At 43.4% G+C, this 20877-nt stretch overlaps 1 protein-coding gene across 3 annotated transcripts in view; it reads left to right on the plus strand.

The window, feature by feature from the left end:
• LOC130161415 (gamma-aminobutyric acid receptor subunit rho-3-like) overlaps positions 1–20489 on the plus strand; it is a 27739-nt gene extending 7250 nt beyond the window's left edge. For 2 of the 3 annotated variants that reach the window (XM_056364697.1, XM_056364696.1), the window contains 10 exons: positions 1931–2224; positions 7069–7184; positions 15121–15188; positions 16257–16480; positions 17378–17460; positions 17767–17904; positions 18431–18583; positions 18790–18851; positions 18969–19100; positions 19378–20489. In XM_056364697.1, the coding sequence (XP_056220672.1) occupies positions 2088–2224; positions 7069–7184; positions 15121–15188; positions 16257–16480; positions 17378–17460; positions 17767–17904; positions 18431–18583; positions 18790–18851; positions 18969–19100; positions 19378–19680 (1416 nt within the window). In that variant the 5' untranslated portion in view covers positions 1931–2087 and the 3' untranslated portion in view covers positions 19681–20489. The remainder of the gene's footprint in view (positions 1–1930; positions 2225–7068; positions 7185–15120; positions 15189–16256; positions 16481–17377; positions 17461–17766; positions 17905–18430; positions 18584–18789; positions 18852–18968; positions 19101–19377) is intronic. The other variant, XM_056364698.1, reaches the window with a different exon arrangement.
• The last annotated feature ends 388 nt before the right edge of the window (positions 20490–20877 follow it).

Here is a 20877-nt window from a genome sequence, read left to right on the forward strand (position 1 = left end):
AAATGTAAAAACCCCAGGACTCTCTCCCTCTCTCCCTCTCTCTCTCCTGTCAGGCTGTTCAAGCATGAAAATCATTTTCTCTGACAGTCTTTTTGAGCTGATCCTCTGTGACAGATGTTCATTCTTGGCTCTTTGACAGATTTTCCTCTCCGGTTGGTTTCTGCTGTAAAGACGTCGGAGGCGATGTGAACATGTTTGTTTTTTCTTTGTGGCAGAAAAACACGTTACACCAGTTAATGAAAGGCTTTTATAGACTCCCTATGAACACTGAACACTCACTAGATTAGCAACATTAAAGGGATAGTTCTGGTTATTTGTATCTATAGTCAGTGCATTCGGATCAGCGCGCTGCCAGTTAAAAGGAGCAGCAGGAGCTGAGCGATGAGCTGCTGTGGACGGGGACATCCGCAAAAAAGTGTTTAAAAAAATACCCCCAGGAAAAACTACTATCAGTGTAAGTGTACGCTTTATTTTGAAGTATTTTCACCACTTTATCTTTCCGTCAAACAGAACTTTAGTTTGGAACTACAGCGTCGGTTCTCCTGCTGCTTCTCCGAACTCAAAATAACCCGAACTATCACTTTAAGGCTACAAATAACCCACAATGCAACACTCTGTAGAAGCTCTGAAAAGAGGTGATTCTCTCCACCAAACCTAATTCCTATTAAAAAATAAATCTTCTTTTAATCAAACTGACACAGTAACTCAAAACTGAGACTCGTGTTTTTGGCGCCCTCCAAGTCCAAACGTGGCGTGGTTTGTTTTCTCACTTCACGGTGATCTCAGTTTAACAATGTGTGATCTTGAAATTTTAAAATTTGTAGAAACCTGTGGGAGTTGTGAAAGAGTTGTGAGTCATTGAGAGAGAGAATTCACTTTGTTTCACAACACGAATCAAAAGCTGCAAAAGGAGGAAACTCCTCAGTTACCCAGAAATCCACGTCGAACATGAACACGACGGGGTCAGTCCTACGTTCCCACATTTCGTAGAACTTTTTTTTCACAGAAATTTTTGAAAATTATGGTCAGGGTGAGGTCAGGGTGAGGTCAGGGCTGTGGGAACATAGACACGCTCCCAACACAACACCTAAAACACTGTGTTTGCAGAGAATCTTTTATTCACAACAACGAGCTGATCTTCTTATTGCAGATGTTATTTTGTGCGTGCGTGTGTGTGTGTGTGTGTGTGTGTGTGTGTGTGTGTGGGATTATGTCTTCCAGAGGTGTAAACTGGGGAAGACGCTAGGTGAGGCTGGATTAGACGCAGTTTGCTCCACTACAGCTCGGATTAAACATCAGCTGATCTTGACGACCTGTTGTTGTTTGAGCTGCTTCCAGAAATCTGATTCATTTTCTCACTCACACACACACACACAAACACACACACACACACACACACACACAAAAACAAACAAACACACGAGGAGGTGGAGGTGTGCGCTTCCCTTCATATAATCACACCAGGTGCCTGTTTTTTCATTGTCCCGCAAAGAAAATCCTGATTAGTGATGGGTGTGTGTGTGTGTGTGTGTGTGTGTGTGTGTGTGTGTGTGTGTGTGTGTGTGTGTGACTGTTTGTAGGTTAGTGAAAGATTGCTGTGGCTGTAGATAAGAGGATTATAGGGGAATTAGTGTCATTCCTCTATCGCTGCGAGGAATAGATTCATATCGATTTTAATCAGAGATTGAAAGATCCACAGAACCGCAGATAAAACAGACAGAGACAGACTGTCAGAGAGAGAGAGAGAGAGAGAGAGAGAGAGGAGGAGTGAATCAATGAAGAGGAGGGAGAGCAGAAGACAAAGATTCCCAGAGATCATCGCTGCCGGGATGTTCATCTGCTGCGTGTGAACATATACAGATATATATATGTGTGTGTGTGTGTGTGGGAGTAAAACACACTCATGCGTTTGCCTTGTTTGGTCTCGCAGCTCTCTCGGAGGAAGAAGCTCCAGCTGCTGTGGGATGTCTGACCAAAGCCACCAGCGTTAGTCAGCAGGGGGAGGGGGCGACGGTCTGGAGGGAGGGGGGGTCACCGTGGCCGGGATGCTGCCGTCGCGTCTCCTGTGGCGGGGGGACCTGTGAAGCATGAAGGTGGACGTACTGACCTGCGTGGCCCTGGCTGCGGCCAGCCTCGTTGCCACGGTGACCGGCGGTCGCAGCTCTGGACGCAGGAAACACAAGGAGATCTTCCTCGGGGAGAACAGCAAGTTCAAGTTCGGGGGGTGAGACACACACACACACACACACACACACACTGTCAGAGCTTCAAACCACTGAGTCAGCTGAAAGTTTTTGCTCCTCAAACCTTCATTGTTGTATATTTCCGTCCACTTGGGGGCAGCGCAGCAAGCTGGAGACTCAACAGCAACACATTTATCACCTTGACAAGTTGACCTGGCAAATACCAGGAAGTGTTTGACTCACAAATATTTCAACACGCAGCAGATTACGAAGCAACTGTGGCATTTGTTGGAAGTCGTGGCGGTTGAGACGATCATTTCCTGTATCTGTGTCACGTGGGTTTTTTCCACCGCCCCGCCCCCTTTAGGAGACCAGCGGCAGGTCTGAGTCCGGACCTGATCACAGGTTATGATTCTTTCTCCCCAAAGTCGCCGGGATAAATATTGGATCCATTTCTCACAAGCCAACAGATTTCTGTCTCAGCAACAAACTCTTGTGAGATAAAAACTGAAATAAAACTTGTATTTCTTTGCTTAATAATACTATTATTATTGTTATTATTTAACTGTTTTTGGAGGGAAAACAGAGAGTATTGTCAGACTGATATGACCTTGTTCTTGGTTGATCAGATATTAAGCTAGCAGGTAAAAATGAGCGGGAAAATCAGGCGTAAATTCAAACTGTATCTAGTTTTTTTTTTGTCGTTATGTTTTGACATGAACGACCACGCCCACTTAGGAGACAGGAAGTGTTTTCTCTTTTCTTACCATTGGTAACGAGTCATCTTTTGCTGTGGAGTATCTTTGATAGTTAGTTAGTTTAGCGTGCTAGCCTGCTAACATTTGCTACGTAGCACTGACGTTGATGTTTTGGTGGTTGAACTTCTGTCTGACTTTCTGACGTTACATTGACGTCCGGTGCATGCTGGGAAATCTGAGGCTGATGGGGAATGTCATTAGTTTTTAAGGTATTTGCTAATAAAACAAAGTGTCGGACAAATTTAAACCTGACGACGCTGCTGGATGATGATATGACCGAAATATCTCAACAACTGTCGGACGGATTGCCATGAAATTTTACGCAGATAATCCGTGTGGCACCCAGAGGATTAACCTTAAACTTTGGCGACCCCTCGTCCTTTTTCCATGTCGCAGGTCAAAGTTTCCACATAATTAGTGAAATATCTAAACGCTAACTTGATGGATTGGCACAGAAACCCCACGAGGTCAAGTGTTCCACATTTCCAGTAAAATATCCCATCATGCACTGGATGGATTTGGTTCATGCTGACTCCCGATGACTTTGTTGAACCTCTGACGTTTCCTCCGGCGCCACCGTGAGGTTAGCTTTTGCAGTTGTAGGTGAAATATCTCAACATTTATCTGCAGAGACGTTCACGTTCACGTTGCCTTCAGGAGGAGTCGTAATCTCCAGTGTCTCTTCTTTCCACTGCAGCATCTGAACATTAGTTATTTATGTATTTGAGTTGAACCAGCTTGTGTCTGAAAATCATGAGCAGCACAAATTAAACTGCAGTTTGTAAACAGCTGAGCTTGACGTGGCACCAGGTTCCCATAGTCGCTTTCACTTCCTTTAAAAACCAGAGCGCTTTTTTTGTGAGGAACATTTCAGTTCCGTACTTTCTTGGTTTGGTGTTTTTAAAAAGAAAATGTCGCGATGACCTTGAGATGACACTGAACAACTTCCACTTCCAGATTATTTCACCTTGAGTAGTGAGCTCACAGCAGCGTTCTCCCTTTTCTATTAGTCACAGCGCAGGGCGGATCCGGTCAGGATGAAAATATTTCAGCCTTTAGCCAGAGTTTGCTCCTCACACAGGTTTTATTTGTTTAGCAGCCAAACTTTTCCTGGAACTTCTGCTGGAAAGAATGAACGAACGAACGAATGAATAAATGAATGCAGCTTCAGTCCAGAGCAACTGTGAGCGAGTTGTGTTTGAGTTCAGTCCGAAAACCAAAAATTCATCAACACTTTATAATAAAGTAAAATAAAATACTGGTAGAAAATGAGGGAATCACAGAAGAGAAAGAGAGAAATAATAAGTTGCTCCTTCTGACTGAAGATACGTCTGAACGTGGAGGTTATTTAGTCTCAAAGTTTTAGTCTAACATTAGTTATTACACCTTTTAGAAAAAGACTTAAATGTGCCACATCTGTCCGACTCTGAGCTCCACATTCAGCATGTGTAAAAAAACTCGCTAATTTATGATTGAAATCATTAAATTCCAAGATTTCTTCCATTTCAATCAGGAAAAAAAAGTATAATTGAATGAAACTGGAAACACACGATACTGAAAAGGAGTGTTGCTGTGGCTCGGACACGTAGCTGCTAAACTGGACAGAGATACAAGTGACTAAGCAGCTGACCTGATCCGCCTTTTGTCGCCAAGACTGCAACATCTGGAAACATGTGGATTTGATAATACCGAAGAAATGTAAAAGTGATTTGTTGCTCTTCTTTTTTCTTCTGTATTTCAGCAGAATTACATTTTAATACTTTTATTTCCTCACAGTGGATTTAGCTTCCGGGATTAAAGAAGTTAGAAGTTGAGAATTTTAAACTTTAAATAAAACGTATAAAGATATTTGGAAAAAAGTAGGTTTTGAAAATATTGATATTGAAACATATAAATAGTAAAATCAGAAAAAGGTGTACGCTCTGATCTACATGTTGTAATGATTATTAACAGCCTCGTATTCGACCTGACGACAGTGAACTGAGTCGTTCATGGGCAGTAAACGTCCGACTTTACTGCTCAGTCATTAATGTGTGTGTGTGTGTGGCAACAGTGAGATAACAGTATATAACCGTTTAACCTTGATCCACTGTGTAATGTCACAGCTCAGGTAACACACACAGAGTTACCTGTTCAATGAAAATACTCTATTTGAAGTGTTTCCTCTTGTTGTTGTTGTTGTTATAAACGCAGCGTGCACAAAACCAGGAGCCTGAAACTGAAGCAGCTAAAGGTGCAATCACAAATAATTAGAGTTACTGCATCTCTACAGATGAATGTGATATCTGTGTGTGTGTGTGTGTGTGTGTGTGTGTGTGTGTGTTGTGTAGTTCTTCTATCTTTATGAGGACCAAAGTTTCTCAGAACAACATAAAGATTTGAAGTATTTTTCAAAAAAAAACTCAAACTTTGGACACGTTAAACCTGTTCTGGTTCTGGTTCAGGATCTGGTTCTGGTTTAGTGTTAAGTTGAGTTCTTTAAACTGGCTTCAGGTTTGAGATTAGTGTTAGACGTGTTTTGTTTTGGGGGATTGTGACGTTTGATTCGAGGTTAATTTAACGGATTATGGAAAATGGGATTTGGCTCAATTAAAATTTGTGACCTCACAATAACAGAGGAACAAATGTGTGTGTGTGTGTGTCTGCGTGTGTGTGTGTGTGTGTGGGGGGGGGGCATGTTGTTGGATGTGTGTGTGTGTGTGTGTGTGTGTGTGTGTGTGTGTCTTTGTTTGCGTCAAGGTGTGTGACTTTCAAAGAGGCTTTTCATCCAGCGGCTTTTATCGCTCTTACCGCTACATGCTCACCTGTGCACTGTGTGTGTGTTTACCCCACCTCCCACACACACACACACACACACACACACACACACACACACACACACACACACACACACACAGTGCAGCATGTATTGCAGCAGAGAGGCTGTAATTACACCTTCTGCGTCCTGGAAGTCGTCTGGTCGGGGTTTCCCTGGTTGAATGTCGGACATACACACAGCAGTTTATAGTTTATTTAACTTTAGACTGTGTTTGTTTTAATGTTGTGTGAGGACGGCATCACTCAAACACACTCACACGCTGCTGACAAGCTGCTGCGCACTTTGCATTTCTTGGCGTGTTCTGCTGCGGCACACAGACTGTCAGTCACGTGACGTCACTTTCAAACTTCAAGCAGCAGAAGTTTCTCCAAAGATCTTTCAGCCAAATACCACGGTCCATATACGTGACCAAACTTCCACACTTAGGTCACGTGACAACGACTGAACGAGCTCCACGACACCTGCTGAAGAAGGTCACAGCTGAAAGCTCTGGAAAAACCAAGAAAGTAGATTTGACTCAAAAGAAATATTAAAATCATGAGTCCAAATTCCTTCGCAACATATCAAATGATTGCAGCCTTAGTCCTGCTCTAGCTCCTTCTCTGGTGATTGGAAATGCATTCTGGGAAATGTAGTGATTCAGTGACTTAGGTAGAAGTATAGAGGAGGAAGATTTACAGCATCATCATCACGAAACAGTTTAAATTAGTGTTTCTGTGTGATACTTGCAAGACGACCAGGATTCGCGTCATGGCGTCAATCAGCTTTACATGATGGAAGTAAAAGGGAGTTGTAGTTCTTTATAGGTTGTGATTTTTCTCATGTTTTCCACTAAACAAAAAGTAACAAAATTTTGATTCAATTCATAGATCTGTTGAATTAGATGGTAAACAAGATTCAGGACTGTAATATAAAGGTCGAGAGACAGGGGGCTCATGGGAAATGTAGTATAAATTGGAGCAACGCTCTCCAAGCAGCTGGTGTTTGTGGGTCGTGCAGCAGCACCGCGGCTGAGGATTGTTTTGGAACATAACGACACGCTTTGTGTGTGAGGTAGAGGACGTGCACGCATGTGTGTACGCGTGCACGTGTGTTTGTTTGTTCGTGGCGCCGTGCCACGCCTTCGATTAAGGTTATGTGATTTTTGGCAGCAGGAGAGAGAGAGAGGGAGAGAGAGAGAGAATTGTGTTTTCTCTAATCAGAACCTGCAATTAAAGCCTCAATATACCAATTAATTACTCAACACCTTGTGACCTTGTGTGTGCGCGTGTGTGTGTGTGTGTGTGTGTGTGTGTTTCTGTGGTTTCAGTAGACGTATTGACTACAAACTGAAAAAGCAGGACAGCACCAAAACGCTGCTAATAAAGAGTGAACAGCTGCTGAGGATCGAGGAGCACGACTTCGCCATGAGACCCGGCTTCGGAGGTGAGACATACACACACACACACACACACACACACACATACACACACACACACACACACACACACACACACACACACACACCTCATTCCATCTCTGATCCCTGTTGATTTAATCCACTCACTCACACATCGTCTAACACAGAAAATCTCTCCCGGCCCGGCGCTGATGATGCGGCGGCGGTTCGATGATGTGATGATGGGCACTGGGTCACTCAGACAATGGCTGTGCCAATCCCCAAAAAATCGCCAACGCTGACCCAGATTACATGAGTGTGTGTGGCAGCACGGGTGTTTGTGTGCATGTGTGTGTGTGTGTGTGTGTGAGCATTAATGCATTTGAAATACAGTGGGACTCCGTGTGCTCACTCAAATGTGATTGTGTGTCCCTGTGTGTGTTTTTTGCAATATGATGAGTGCCTCAGTGTGTGTGTGTGTGTGTGTGTGTGTGTGTGTGTGTGTGTGTGTGAGAGTCGGGGGGATTCGTGTGCATTAATCTGGATTATATTCCAGGTCTGGAGCAGATGGAGGGGTGGGAAACAAACTGACGTCTGCAGCGAAGATCATGGCGATCAGACGCTCAACAATACACGCACGCAGACACATGAATCACGCAGCGATGATAAATGCTTTTATAACGGGCCGTTCAGAGGATTAAGTGTATGAACTAAAAGGTCGTAATGAGATATACGTGCAGAGCCGTAAATACAAACATCTGTGTGTTTCAATGAAGAGCTTCGTTCACTCTGGTGTTTCCACTTTTGAGAGACTCTTGATTTTTCTTCACAATATTTTATTGGAAAATATAGTTTTTTCTACACTACAGATTTTACATTCAGCATTAAACTGATTAATCTTCTTGTTGTGAGGAAAAAAATTACCCAAAATGCAACTTTTCCCAGAATTTCTCTCAGGAACGAGCTGGATGGTTGATGGCTTGATGACAACGGTTAAATATTAAAAACACATCACACACAAACATTTAACCTCTCAGTGTTTTTCATGTTTATCTCTTTGAGTTGCTTAAACAATTAAAAACACAAGATCAGAGAATGTTTTGCAGATACGTTCAGCGTTGACGTCCGGCTTTGCAGATTTATGAATTTAAAACGTTTCCTCATCGTCCCCCCAAAGAAATGACTGTTATAAAAAGTTAATAAATATAACTATCTATCATTTCTTATCTGACGCTTCTGGGGTTCAGTTTTGCTCCAACTGCTGGAGCTAAAACTTCTGGGTTCAGGTGACGGGCGCTCGGAGCGTAGAGCGGGCTGCGTTCGTGGGGGCGTGTTGTCTCAGGTTCTGGTACGATAGTGAAATATAATCAGGTTTGAGTCGTAGATATGTTTGTAGTTTGAGGTTTTATCAGATGCCAAAATTCCATGTCGTCAAAGTTATCACGACGGCAACTATTTTATCAAGGTAAACAGAGGAAATAATCCATGAGTCATCAGCCAGGAATGTGCCCTCGCACCTGCGATTGGCCAACCAGGAACCTCGCCAGGTTTTTATTGCCAGAGCCGTGTGAGTTGGCAGCACCACAGCGGCCTGATTACCTCTGATTGTTGACAAGGATCAAGGCCGCGGTTACAAGAAGCGTCGACCGTTGGTACGACCTGGCGCTGGACCCGCCCTGATCTCCGACCCTGACCTGAGATCAAAAGCTCCACTGTCATGAAACTGTAAACACAGGTCGTTTTAAGTTTTGGAACAAAGGACAATGCCGTCATTTTTCTGGTGATGACATACTCTTCCTTTCTTTCTTTAAAACATATGGAAACATGAAAATCCTCAAAACTGAACCCTGGAGCTCTTTATCAAAACTGACTCACGATGAGTGCCTCCACTTCAGACGGGAAATCCTGGACGTACCTCCGCCACCAGATCTAAAAGCTTCCTGTTAGATGTCACAAGTGTCCTCTTACTTTCTTCAGTTCATTTCCTCTTTGGATTACTGGAGAACAAAGCATCATATTTTTAGAGAGACAATAATTTGTCCTCCAGTCTAAAGGTCTGTGTCCATGTGTAGTGTGATTATAGATCAGCTCTAGCTTCTATATTAATACTGTGAAAGTATCAAAGCCTCAGTCCACAGAGAAATGCACACAGCCTGTATTCAGAAACTGAGCCTTAAAACCAGCCGTCAGGACTTCTGGAACTTTGTGATGTCACAACAAAGCAGTCACCAAGCCCCGCCCACCTGGACCCACCATCCAAACCTTTACAGGATTTGGTTTCTCTGAGTGTTTTTACCTGAAATCTGCTATATTTTCATTTGATCAGTCAGAAAACAGTCAGCCAATCAGAAGAGAGGCTCAGAGCCTCCTCTCTTCTGATTGGCTCATTGACCTGTTGTTACTAGAGCTCCAGAGAGAAGCCTGAGAGAGGAGATGTAAAACTACACTGAGATGGTTTTTATATCTAATTATGGATCAACACTTCAAAATAAAAGACAGGATAAGACGTTTAAAGTGATTAGTCACTTGAAACAATAAAAGCTTAATTTACATCTTTAAAATTATGAAGTCGAAGTTTGAAGTCGCCTTAAATCAAAGGTGAAGTACAAGTTCCTCTGGAGCGTACGTGAATACAGTAAACGCTCCTTGTTGGCACCGTATCTCCCTCTGCGTCCTCTGTCGATACGGTCCCTGGCGTCTCTGTGGTCCTGCCCCAAAGCACCACTGTCTGCCCCACGGCCCTGCGGCATTTCCACGCACTATAATTTTACATCGACGTGGAGGGAAATCGCAGCTTTTTCCTGCCCTAGATAAGCCTATAGCTCCTCTGTGTGTGTGTGTGTGTGTGTGTGTGTGTTTGTGTTTGTTTGTGTGTGTGTGTGTGTGTGTGTGTGTGTTTATAAATGTGTAGAAGCTGAAGAATCAAAACCATCCCCTGCTCGAGTCCAGAAATACACCATGTGACATTTCTTGTTATGTCTTGCATGTGTTGAGGACTCGTCATTGAGGTCAACCTTTTTTTAAAGGACGTCTGTAAACTTAAATTAATCCCTACAAACTTTGGCCATAAACTCCACATCAGGAACTCCTCCGCTCCCTCCCTCCACGTCGCCGTTACGCGTCACGAATGCCAAGTGCTCGTAATTGATTTACCAGCAGGGCCTGCGTTGGTTCAGCTGGTGACCTGCCAAACGCTGGTATATCTTGGCCTGAGCTCCTCGCTGTGTGACCTTCGCTGGCTCCAGTTTCAGGTAACCGGTCTCGACTCTGATTGGCAGGAGCCGTTCCTGTCGTAAATAAAAACGGGTTTGGCGGCTTAAAGAGCAGCTGATAACGGTGAGTTTGGTGACCACCAGAATAAAAGCTGCTTCTCCATCCTTCTATCTGGAAAACAACTGACGCCTTTTCGGACAAAGTAAAACTTGTATGTGGAGATTTTCAGCAGCTTTCAATCCCAAAACTCAAAAAATTTATTTTTCTTATTCATCATTTCATGACATTTAGTTTATTAGTCTGGCTTTTAATTTAATTTAATTTATCTGTCTATTTATTTATATATTTTCAGCTGTGTTGATCGTTTGTCCTTTTATTCTATGTTTATTTTCTGGATTGTTCGTACGAATAAAAGATGTGACCAAATTTCAGGACCTGCCGACGTTTAATTTGACATTGTGTTATTTAAAAAATCCAACCTCCTCCAAACCCTTTAGTCGTGAGCATAACTCAGCGTCTTCTAAACGCCTCCTTAACGCCTCAGTGTCAGTCAGTCACCGTCGAGTTTTGACGTCGACTCGATTTTCTTTCCGACGAGACACTGATGTCCAAAGCCTGCTGGGAAATTCCCACATCTTCTGATATCCACGCCTTTAGTTTGCAGGTTTTCTGCTTTAAATTTCCAAACATGAACCTGGAACGCAGCGACTGCAGGAAAGCTGCATCCCAAAGTCAAAAATATATCATTTCCAAACTGGTCAGCTGTGATGTAAAGCAAGCGTTATATGCAGTATGTGGAAACCCACTGGTTTGTGTGTGTGTGTGTGTGTGTGTTTGTGTGTGTGTGTGTGTGTGTTTGTGTGTGTGTGTGTGTGTGTGTGTGTGTGTGTGTGTGTGTGTGTGTGTGTGGTCATTTAAAGGTTAAAGTCTGTGTGTGTGCGTGGGCTGGAGAAAAACATACAGACACTTGAGTCCTCTGGCAGAGGAGAGCTTTCATTACATTACGGCGCTTCAGGGCCGAGCCGCCCGGGCTGACTCAGTCTGGCTCGTGTAGCGGAGCTGACGTTCATGTTCTCCAAAAGACGCCCGGAGAGTGACCTCTAAATCCCCCTCCCCTCTCACCTCTTCCCCTCCTTCGTCTGGAGGCGACGGAGAGTCGGGTCGCAGCGTCATGTGGCGACGGTGGAGGCTGCACACAAACAATCCTGCGACCTTAAAGCTGCATCATGCTGCTTATGACTGCATGAACTGATCCGTCTGCAGCGATGTGTTCGGGGATTAAACGACTCGTTCTGAAATGCTGAGCACACAAATATTTAGGGACCAAAAATAAATTTAAAAAAGCATGACCTTAAAGCTGCAAGATTGAGGTAAGTCTGCTGCATCTCACTCACTGGGATGTTGTAGATTTACCCAAATAAAAGTCCAGAGCTGGATTTGGTGACTTGCACGTCAAAATGTGCGACACACAGGAATTCAAACAACAAACTTTTGCTGTCTTTTTAAAGCCGTATCTCTCAGAGCACGTTCAGGAAAATGCAAAAAACACATGTCCTCACTTCAACTTTGCAAAGTCCTCAGGCAGAAGAGTCAGCAGCTCTGATTCACTGACACCAAGAAAACACCAATTTAAGCTGTCAATCAAGACAACTGACCTCGTTAAAGACATTATCTAATAATCAGAACCACCTGATGCTGTTTACTGATGTTCTCCGTTGGTGGAACAGGCTGAGCAGGAACCGTCTTCCCTCCGGTCTCCTGCTTTGTACCAGAGCTGCCAGAAAAGAAAAAAGGCTTCACAATAATGACTCAGGAACCTGTTTACATCAGCATCCAGACAGAATATCCACTGTTGGGTCCACAGACAGTTTGTGCAGTTTGTGTTCGTGCTCCGTTAGACCAGAAGGTGAAACAGGTGCAGCTGGAAAACCTGTGATGTGGAGACGACTGCTGTTGGGTTTAGTTTTATTCATGGTGCGATATGAAGAGGGAAGCTGTGCTTGCAGGGAGTGATTGCAGGGAGTGTGCTTCCTCAGTTTTGGACCCTGCAGGTCTCTCTGTTCCTTCGATGGTCAGACTCACTGCTGTCGGTATCCTGGCGCCAGATCTCTGACTTACCTCTGATTATTTAACAGGGAAAGTGTAGAGAGACAGGAAATGCGGGCCCTAATCTGCGCCTCGTGATGCTGGGCAGACAGTCACAGGACAGAAGATGCATTGCAAACAAATCTTTCAAGTTTCAAGTTTCCCTTCCTGAATTGTTTCGTTTCCACGGAACAGCATCATGTCGGTTTTAAGGCTTGTTACTTACCCGTCCTTCCATTTTATTTCAAACAGCAAATGAGAAAGCCTTTGGGTGGACAGTGAATGTGTCGCATGTGTTCGTCATATAAACCTGGAGAGCTGGACTTCACCTCCTTTTGCACGTGTGCGGCTATAAAACGCCAACCTCATGCTTTAACTGGGTGTGACCTGGGGAAAAGGAAAACAGTAAAGGGGAGAGCGAGTGAGCGAGAGAGAGCGTGACCTTCTGTTTCAGGTTTTTTCCCACCGGCGGCAGTCGTTGCCGTGGTTACGCTCAATGTTGAGTCTGCGCCGCTGCTGCTGCTGGTCGTTTTTTACGAGTCAGACGGAGACAAAGCCGAGCCGCAGGAGCTTTATGGTCCCGGCTGTCAGATGAACTTCATTAAATAAAGTGTTTGTCGAGCTGTTAACATTCAAGTGGAAGTAACACACTTTACATCCAGGTCCACACAAACAACACACACACACACACACACACACAAACAACACACACACACACACACACTTTAAAGAATGTGTGTTTCTTTTTTTCTCCGTCCTTGAGGGTGAATACAGGAATGTAACCCGGTAAACCACATCCAGACACAGGTCACAATCAAACCCAGACCTGTGTGTGTGTGTGTGTGTGTGTGTGTGTGTGTGTGTGTGTGTGTGTGTGTTTCTAAACCAGCAGACATGGTTTTTGGATTTTTAGGTCAAACGGCGTTCGCTTTATCTTGAGCAAAATAAAATAACAAAAAACAGTGTTTCCACAGAAAATCGATCAGAGTCAAAATTAATCAAACCGTTGATTTCATCAGAACCTGAATCAATAGGATTAAAACAAACTGCCTCCTTTAACTCCTGCATTTGAATTTGAGCTTTTGACAAAACTTCTGCTGCTTTGAAAACTGTTGAGGTTTAAGGTTAGAGCCATGTCAGGAAATATTTATTAATAATAATGATAATGATAAAGTTTATTTATCAATATCAGAGATTACAAAGTGCTTTAAACAGGCTACAGACATGCAGATAAATTACTCAAAATAAAAACAATAAAAGAAAATAAAAACAAAGAAAAATAATAAATAAAAGTACTAATCCTGCAGAATAATAGTGTTGTGTTATCACAGAATATTATATTGTTCTGTTTTTATCACTAACAAAGACATGTAAGAGCATTTTAATATTGTAGATAATCAATGTGGGTAAATCTTTATTATATTAATGGATGTTTTAATGTAAAAAAAAGTAACTAGTAACTTAAGTACAAGTAAGTCAAGATTGTACTTGAGTAAATGTTTTCAATATAATTCTACCTGTATCTGTAGACAGATGGAGCTTTATTTTGAAATCAATTCACCCCTTATTTTGTGTTTTTTGTTGCTTTAAATTGGTTTATGTTCGGTTGAAGAATAATACTTTTAAATGTTTAGGTTACATATAATTGCTGAGTGCAAATCAGCTAAACCAGTTAAAGTGAGTAAAGTTCAAAGGTCAGACCTGGTTTAGGCACCTGGTTCTGTAAGCTGTCAGTCATCATCATTCCTCCAGTGCATTCCCCTCATTGTTAAACTCTTAACACTGACTCCAGCGAACACGCAGCAAGTGTCACAGACGGGAAAGTTTAAGACGCTGGTGAAATCACTGCTGATGATTGTGGTTGAGGCAGGAATGAGCTTTTTAAGTCTGCAGGCCGCCGCGGTGGATGAATCCTATAATCAGCCGAGCAGAGTTTTAGGAAAGAACGAGACCACCAGACATCGTCACGGTTTGGCCTCAGGCCGGACAGACGTCCTGGAAACCTCCTCCTCCAAACTCTTCTGCCAGGTCACGTTTGCTGTGAGGAGGCGGAGCAGCAAAGAGGAGGGGGGGGGAACCGCCGTGACTGAAGCTTGTTTTTTTTGGGAGGGGGATTTGTGTTGTTTAGCTGTTTCTACTCTCTTTGCACTAGATCATGTTGTTCAGGTTCAGCGGTCAAATAACCTTAATCAGCTAATGAGGGGGGGTGGAGGCGGCTGAAGACAGATGTTGATGTTGCGGCGAGCAGGAGGCCACGACAAACGTTGTTACAGAGTGAAGCTGAAAGATGGAATTTAACATCCTGACGTTGAGTTTTAGATCATTTTGATTTGAAATGTTTGTATATTTTTTAATGTTAAGGTGGAAAAAGATTCTGAAACAACTGCGACTGAAACTGATGAAGCAGGTTTCTGATGCTGTAGATTAAAATAGCCTCATTGCCTTTAATATATAAAATTATATACAATTTTATATGCAAGCTACAGCTGACAAATTGATCAAATATTGTCTGAAATGTAAAACGACAGTTGACATTGTTAATCAGCCATTTGTAGTTTCATGATCCGAAATACAAGATGCAAAGTGTCAAAAGTGCAAATGGAGCACGAATGAGTTTCTGCAGCTCAAAGGTTTTGACCTCAGACTGAACATCTCAGAAACAAACTCAGACCGTTGTTGTTTCAGGTGCAGCCATCCCTGTGGGCATCGACGTGCAGGTGGAGAGCATCGACAGCATCTCCGAGGTCAACATGGTGAGAAACCACTGAACCTTCATTCTCAGCTCGTCCCACATTAGACGACTGGTAAAACAAGAAAGACTTCAGTCGCTTCCTGTGCGCCGGTTCATGTGGTGCAGAAACTGATCTCTCCCTGAACTCCTCAGTGTTTCTTTAAGGGCAGAAATTCAACAGAGAAACAGATTAAAAGCTTCAGTTGTTATTAAATATTTTTTATCTTAACTTGTATTATATTCATGTTTGTTGATATATCTGCAGGTCATTTTTAAATTTGTGCTTTCCACTCACTGGGGAACAAAACCACTTTTTAAATCTGATTGAAACTGCTTGAAATACTGTTGTTTCTCTGTTTTAATTTTTGCGTTATTTAGTTTGAAACTGCACTTGTGAAAGTCTTTTTCCATTTACTACTAATTGTTAAATATGAGCTGAAAGTTCAGAGGGTTTAAAAAGATCGTGGTGCTAAAAAATCTGAATCAAGGCGAGCGCTGAAATCACTTCCTGTCCGTCCCTTTCATCTGGTTTCTGACCTCTCGGTGGCTCCGCTTTCAACTCAGCCGGCCACTTCACCTCCAAGTGCTTCACCAAGTTCCTCCGACCGAGAGAGATAAATGGTGAGGAGGAGGGAGTTGTCCCGGGAGTCTGGACTGGAACAGTGAAAACCTGCATGTGGTCCGTTCCTCAGCTGCAGAAGAATGTCCATGTCGTCCATCTGACACCAGATCAGAAACGTTTTTAGCTCCCAACACAAGACGGACACAATGTTAGAGACTTATGTGGGAAAAAATGGCCGATTTAAACATCAAATTACTCAGAAACATGAATCAGCTCATCAGGAAAATGTGTTTACATAAAGTTTAAAAACATAAGATTGAATCCTTTGTTAATTCTGTTATTTATTTAGAATTATTTTATTCAAATTCACAATTTAAAGGGCAATAAAACTGCAGAACGAACAAAACAAGACGAACCAAAAGTAGGAAAGTTAAAGTTGAGGAAAGACGAGCTCAATTACTAAAGAGCAGAGAGATGAAGTTGTTGCAGGTTTCTGCTCGGTGACGGTCAGATTGCTGTGTCTTGCAGGACTTCACCATGACTCTCTACCTGCGCCACTACTGGAAAGACGAGCGCCTGGCGTTTCCGTCCCGCAACAACCAGAGCAGGACGTTCGACTCTCGCCTGGTGAAGAAGATCTGGGTTCCCGACGTCTTCTTCGTCCACTCCAAACGCTCCTTCATCCACGACACCACCATGGAGAACATCATGCTGCGGGTTTACCCCGACGGAAACATCCTCTACAGCGTCAGGTAACGAGATCGAGTTACACTGTGTGAAAGACGGAGGTTTACACATAAAGACACACTGAGGAGATTACTGTCAAAATGATGATGTCCTCTAAATCCTGTTTTATGGTTTCCGTGTTCTCGGCATTGATGCTTTTTGTGTTTTAATTTAACGACTTGTCCATAAGAACCCCAACGCTTCAGTGCCACTGTGCAAGACCAGGACCATCTAAATGAATTTGTTGTTAGAGGACCAGACGTGAGTCTCTTCAGGTTTTTTTGAGGTGCAGACTTCAGCCAGTTTGGGTGAGAGTCAACAATCCAGAATCAGACCAGTGTACGTGGGGTCCGATTCTGGGGCGCAATTCATCCAGAGTCTGGCCTGATTCCGGCAGCCGTGCTTGCCACACTCCTGCCGCTGTTTGGCCGTGTGATCAACCAGCTATCCAGTTGCAGTCACCACTTAAAACAGAAACAACGAGCTGAAAGACACAATTAATATCAGTCCCAACCATGACCTTCTGAAACACAAACACCTGTTGGATATTTCTTGACCTGGAGACAAAGGTGTCAAACTAAAACCCGACTAGAAGCGAAGGCTCTGCAGCTCCAGTCATTCAACCGTCCCTCAGACGGATTCAAAAACCTTTGTAGTTTGTATTTTCCCTTTATTCTTTCATCTACTGTTTTCCTCCTCTGCAGGTGTTGGCAACAGAAATGTGTTTCACACATGTGAGGCCGGACGAGGACGCTGAAATTAAAAATATGAGAGAGAGAGAGAGAAAAGTTGAGCTTGGTTTCCTTGGCAACAGCAGAAAAGGTCTTAGCAGGACATGGCAAATGTTTATCTGCAGTGCAAGAATAACAGTGGTGTGTGTGTGTGTGTGTGTGTGTGTGTGTGTGTGTGTGTGTGTGTTTCAGGGTCACTGTTACAGCTCTCTGCTCGATGGACTTCAGCAGCTTCCCTCTGGACACACAGAACTGCTCACTGGAGCTGGAGAGCTGTAAGACACACGCACACACGCACGCACACATGCATGCACACATGCACGCACACACACACACACGCACGCAAACACAACACTAACAGCTGACAGCTTCATGTTTTCAAATCATGGTGTAACATGCTGCAGTGGATGACCTCAGACGACTGCCAACAACACCAACCAGTCTCTGTCACCTCTTCTCATCTTTCCTCTGTTTTCCATGTCACCCCCCCCCTCTCTCTCCCCCTCTCTCTCTCTCTCTCCCCCCCCCCTCTCTCCCCCTCTCTGCCCCCCCCCCCCCCCCCCCTCTCCCTCTCTGTGTAGATGCGTACAATGAGAACGACCTGATGCTTTACTGGAAGAATGGGAACGACTCTCTGAGGACGGATGAAATCGTCTTGTCACAGTTCTTCATTGAGCATTTCCAGGCCTCCAGTGGCCTGGCTTTCTACAGCAGCACCGGTGTGTGTGTGTGTGTGTGTGTGTGTGTGTATGTGTGTGTGTGTGTAGTTTAGTAACCTGAATTCATGCTGAAAGGGCTCAGGTGTCTGTTTACAAAAGGGATGCCAAATGGCCAAAGGTATGTGGACACTCCTGTTCGCATACTTTTGTGTAATTCTGGTCTGGTGCTCTTTATCGGGGTTCAAGCCTCTTAGTTTTAATGAGGGTAGATCCCGGTGCAGCTCTTGGATAAATAAGTATTTAAATAAAACAAGGTGAAATAAATTACCTGGTCAGAACCCACAGGCAAATGCAGCCTGTTGTTTCAGGGAGTCACTCGCCAGAAAAGCTTCAAATCCAGGTTCATAAGGAAATGGTTTTCCCAGTTTGGGTTGGAAGAACTTGGCGGTTCTGACCTCAAACCAATCCAGTACCTTTAAGAATGAACTGGGACACGGACTGGGAGCCAGATCCCTGCAGCAGTTTCAGCCGTCTTTCTTTTTCCTTCGGTGTGAATGATGGGTGTCTCCCTGTCTCTTTCTGTCAGGTTGGTACAATCGACTGTTCATCAACTTCATCCTCCGGCGGCACATCTTCTTCTTCATGCTGCAGACGTACTTCCCCACCATGCTGATGGTGGTGCTGTCCTGGGTCTCCTTCTGGATCGACAGGAGGGCTGTTCCTGCACGAGTCTCTCTGGGTAAGACCAAACATTACATCAACATGAATTTTTGACTGATTTGGGGTAGAGGAATCTGTGGTTTGACTTTCTAAAGACACTGCTCAGTTGAAAATAATCTTGGTTTTTCATAAAAAGTCCAAACTCCTCTCAAACTAACTGAACTAAAGGTCAGAGGTCATGTTACATCTGATGTAAAAACACACCTCTGCCTCCTCTCCCTGCAGGTATAACCACGGTGCTCACCATGTCCACCATCATCACAGGAGTGTCCTCCTCCATGCCTCAGGTAACAGCTGTGTTTGTGTTCAGTACACCTCTGTGCATGTCGACAGTACATGAGCTCCGAGGATCCAGTCCATCGGTTGTGCATGAGAATTCGTGCGTGTGTGTCTTTGTCGTCCAGGTGTCATATGTGAAAGCAGTGGACATCTACCTGTGGACCAGCTTCCTGTTTGTCTTCCTGTCTGTCATCGAATACGCGGCGGTGAACTACTGCACCACTCTGGAGGAGATGAGGAAGATGAAGAGGGGGAAGGTCAGCTCACAGCAGCACACTGACTAAACAGGGAGGGAGACAACTCATAGTTTGCACCACATCTCACTCTAGTGGTTAAATAGAGGAATTACACCAGGTAACGCTCCAGTCACATCCTCCTGCCTGCAGCCTGGAGCCTGTGGGTAAAAGCTGATTCTAGAGCTGCTATTGATTATTTCATAAACATGCATAAAGGATTGTTCGGTGTTTGAGTGTATAAACACAGTACGATCTCCAGCATGTTCTCTGCCTCTGAATACTCTCTTTGCCGTTCCAGATCCCGTCCACCTTCAACGCCAGCCAGGCGATGGCCTTCGACGGCTGCTTCCACGATAATGACATGGAGCTGACCCCGTTCTCCCGGGTGGCGCCCACCCCGACCTCTGACCCTCTCACTACCCCGACCCAAAACCCAGACATTCGCCCCACGGAGGGGACTCGCCTCCGCCGGCAGCGATCAGTGCGAGAAAACGTGGACCTGCTGGTGAGCAACAGCTACATGATCGACTCGTACTCCCGTCTGGCCTTCCCTCTGTCCTACCTGCTCTTCAACACCATCTACTGGAGCCTGTACTCCTGATCCAGCATGAAGTGAACCGTGAACTCCACTTAACTGAGTCCAAGTGTTGAGTCAGAGAGCGGGTTGGAGGATTCCTCCTCTCCTCGGGGCTCCACCAGGCTCTTCACAATTAACTCTTGATCACAGGAGTCCCTGTTCACATATTCAGCTCCTGCCTCAAAACTAATCATGTACTTTGCAGAAGAGACTGAGATAAAAGCACTTGAGTCCCTCGGCCTAAGTAGGGACTCTCTAATTGTTCAGTTTCACCCTGACGTTTGTCTCGTGGGAGTGGGTTGAATCTTGAGAGTAGACTTGGAAAATAATGAATCCTGATTTTTTTTTTTCTTTTTTAATAATCTCTACATGTGGCTCCTCTTTCTGTGCATCACTGGTTATTAGACTTATGTTGAACTCCTTGGCTAGAGGGAAGTACTAAATTAGGCTCAGATTTATGTGAAAATGTTTCCTTTTGATGAATGATGTGATTGGAGCAAACCGACTACTTGTAATACGTGTATTTTAATCTTTTTCTCAATACATTTTTATTTTGTTCATGAGGATGTAAAAATAACTTTATGTGCTTGTTGAACACTTAATGTTTTGAAAGTTAAATAACACTAAATTTGTAAATATTTTTGCTTTGATGTGCATCAAATTTCCTTTTTTGAAATTTCCAGAAGGTCATTTTGTATTGAAAGATGTGCAATTTCATAAACCTGATTTTAAGTTGTTTTTTTTGTTGTTGTTTTATAGTATTGACACTTTTCTGTCTGAATTTATGAACTAATAAATGAATAAAGGAGATAAAATAAAATCAATAAAAATCACATCTGATACTTAACAGATTTTATTCAAAGTCCAGTCAAATAAATCAAAGTGCTCAAATTGATTTGATTTAGACACAAAAATTCAAGATGACAAATTAAACTTGACTATCCAAGTTATGAAGGATAATCAATCAAGCCTAAGGGGAATTTATTAGACTCTTGTCCTATCAAGTTATGTCCAGCTACATAATCCAATAATTTAATTTCAATCTGAATTTGTGAATTTTAAGGGGGAAAAAAGGTTCTTGAATCTGAAATGCATAATTTCCTTAAGGGAATTTAAAAGATGGGAATTAAATCCAATAAATAAATGATAACATTTTTTAATTTCAACATCCTACATTATTTTAATATCACAATTAATTAAGTTAATTCAGTTAATTAACTC

This window comes from Seriola aureovittata, chromosome 20 (assembly GCF_021018895.1).
Source record: "Seriola aureovittata isolate HTS-2021-v1 ecotype China chromosome 20, ASM2101889v1, whole genome shotgun sequence".
Lineage (NCBI taxonomy): Eukaryota > Metazoa > Chordata > Actinopteri > Carangiformes > Carangidae > Seriola > Seriola aureovittata.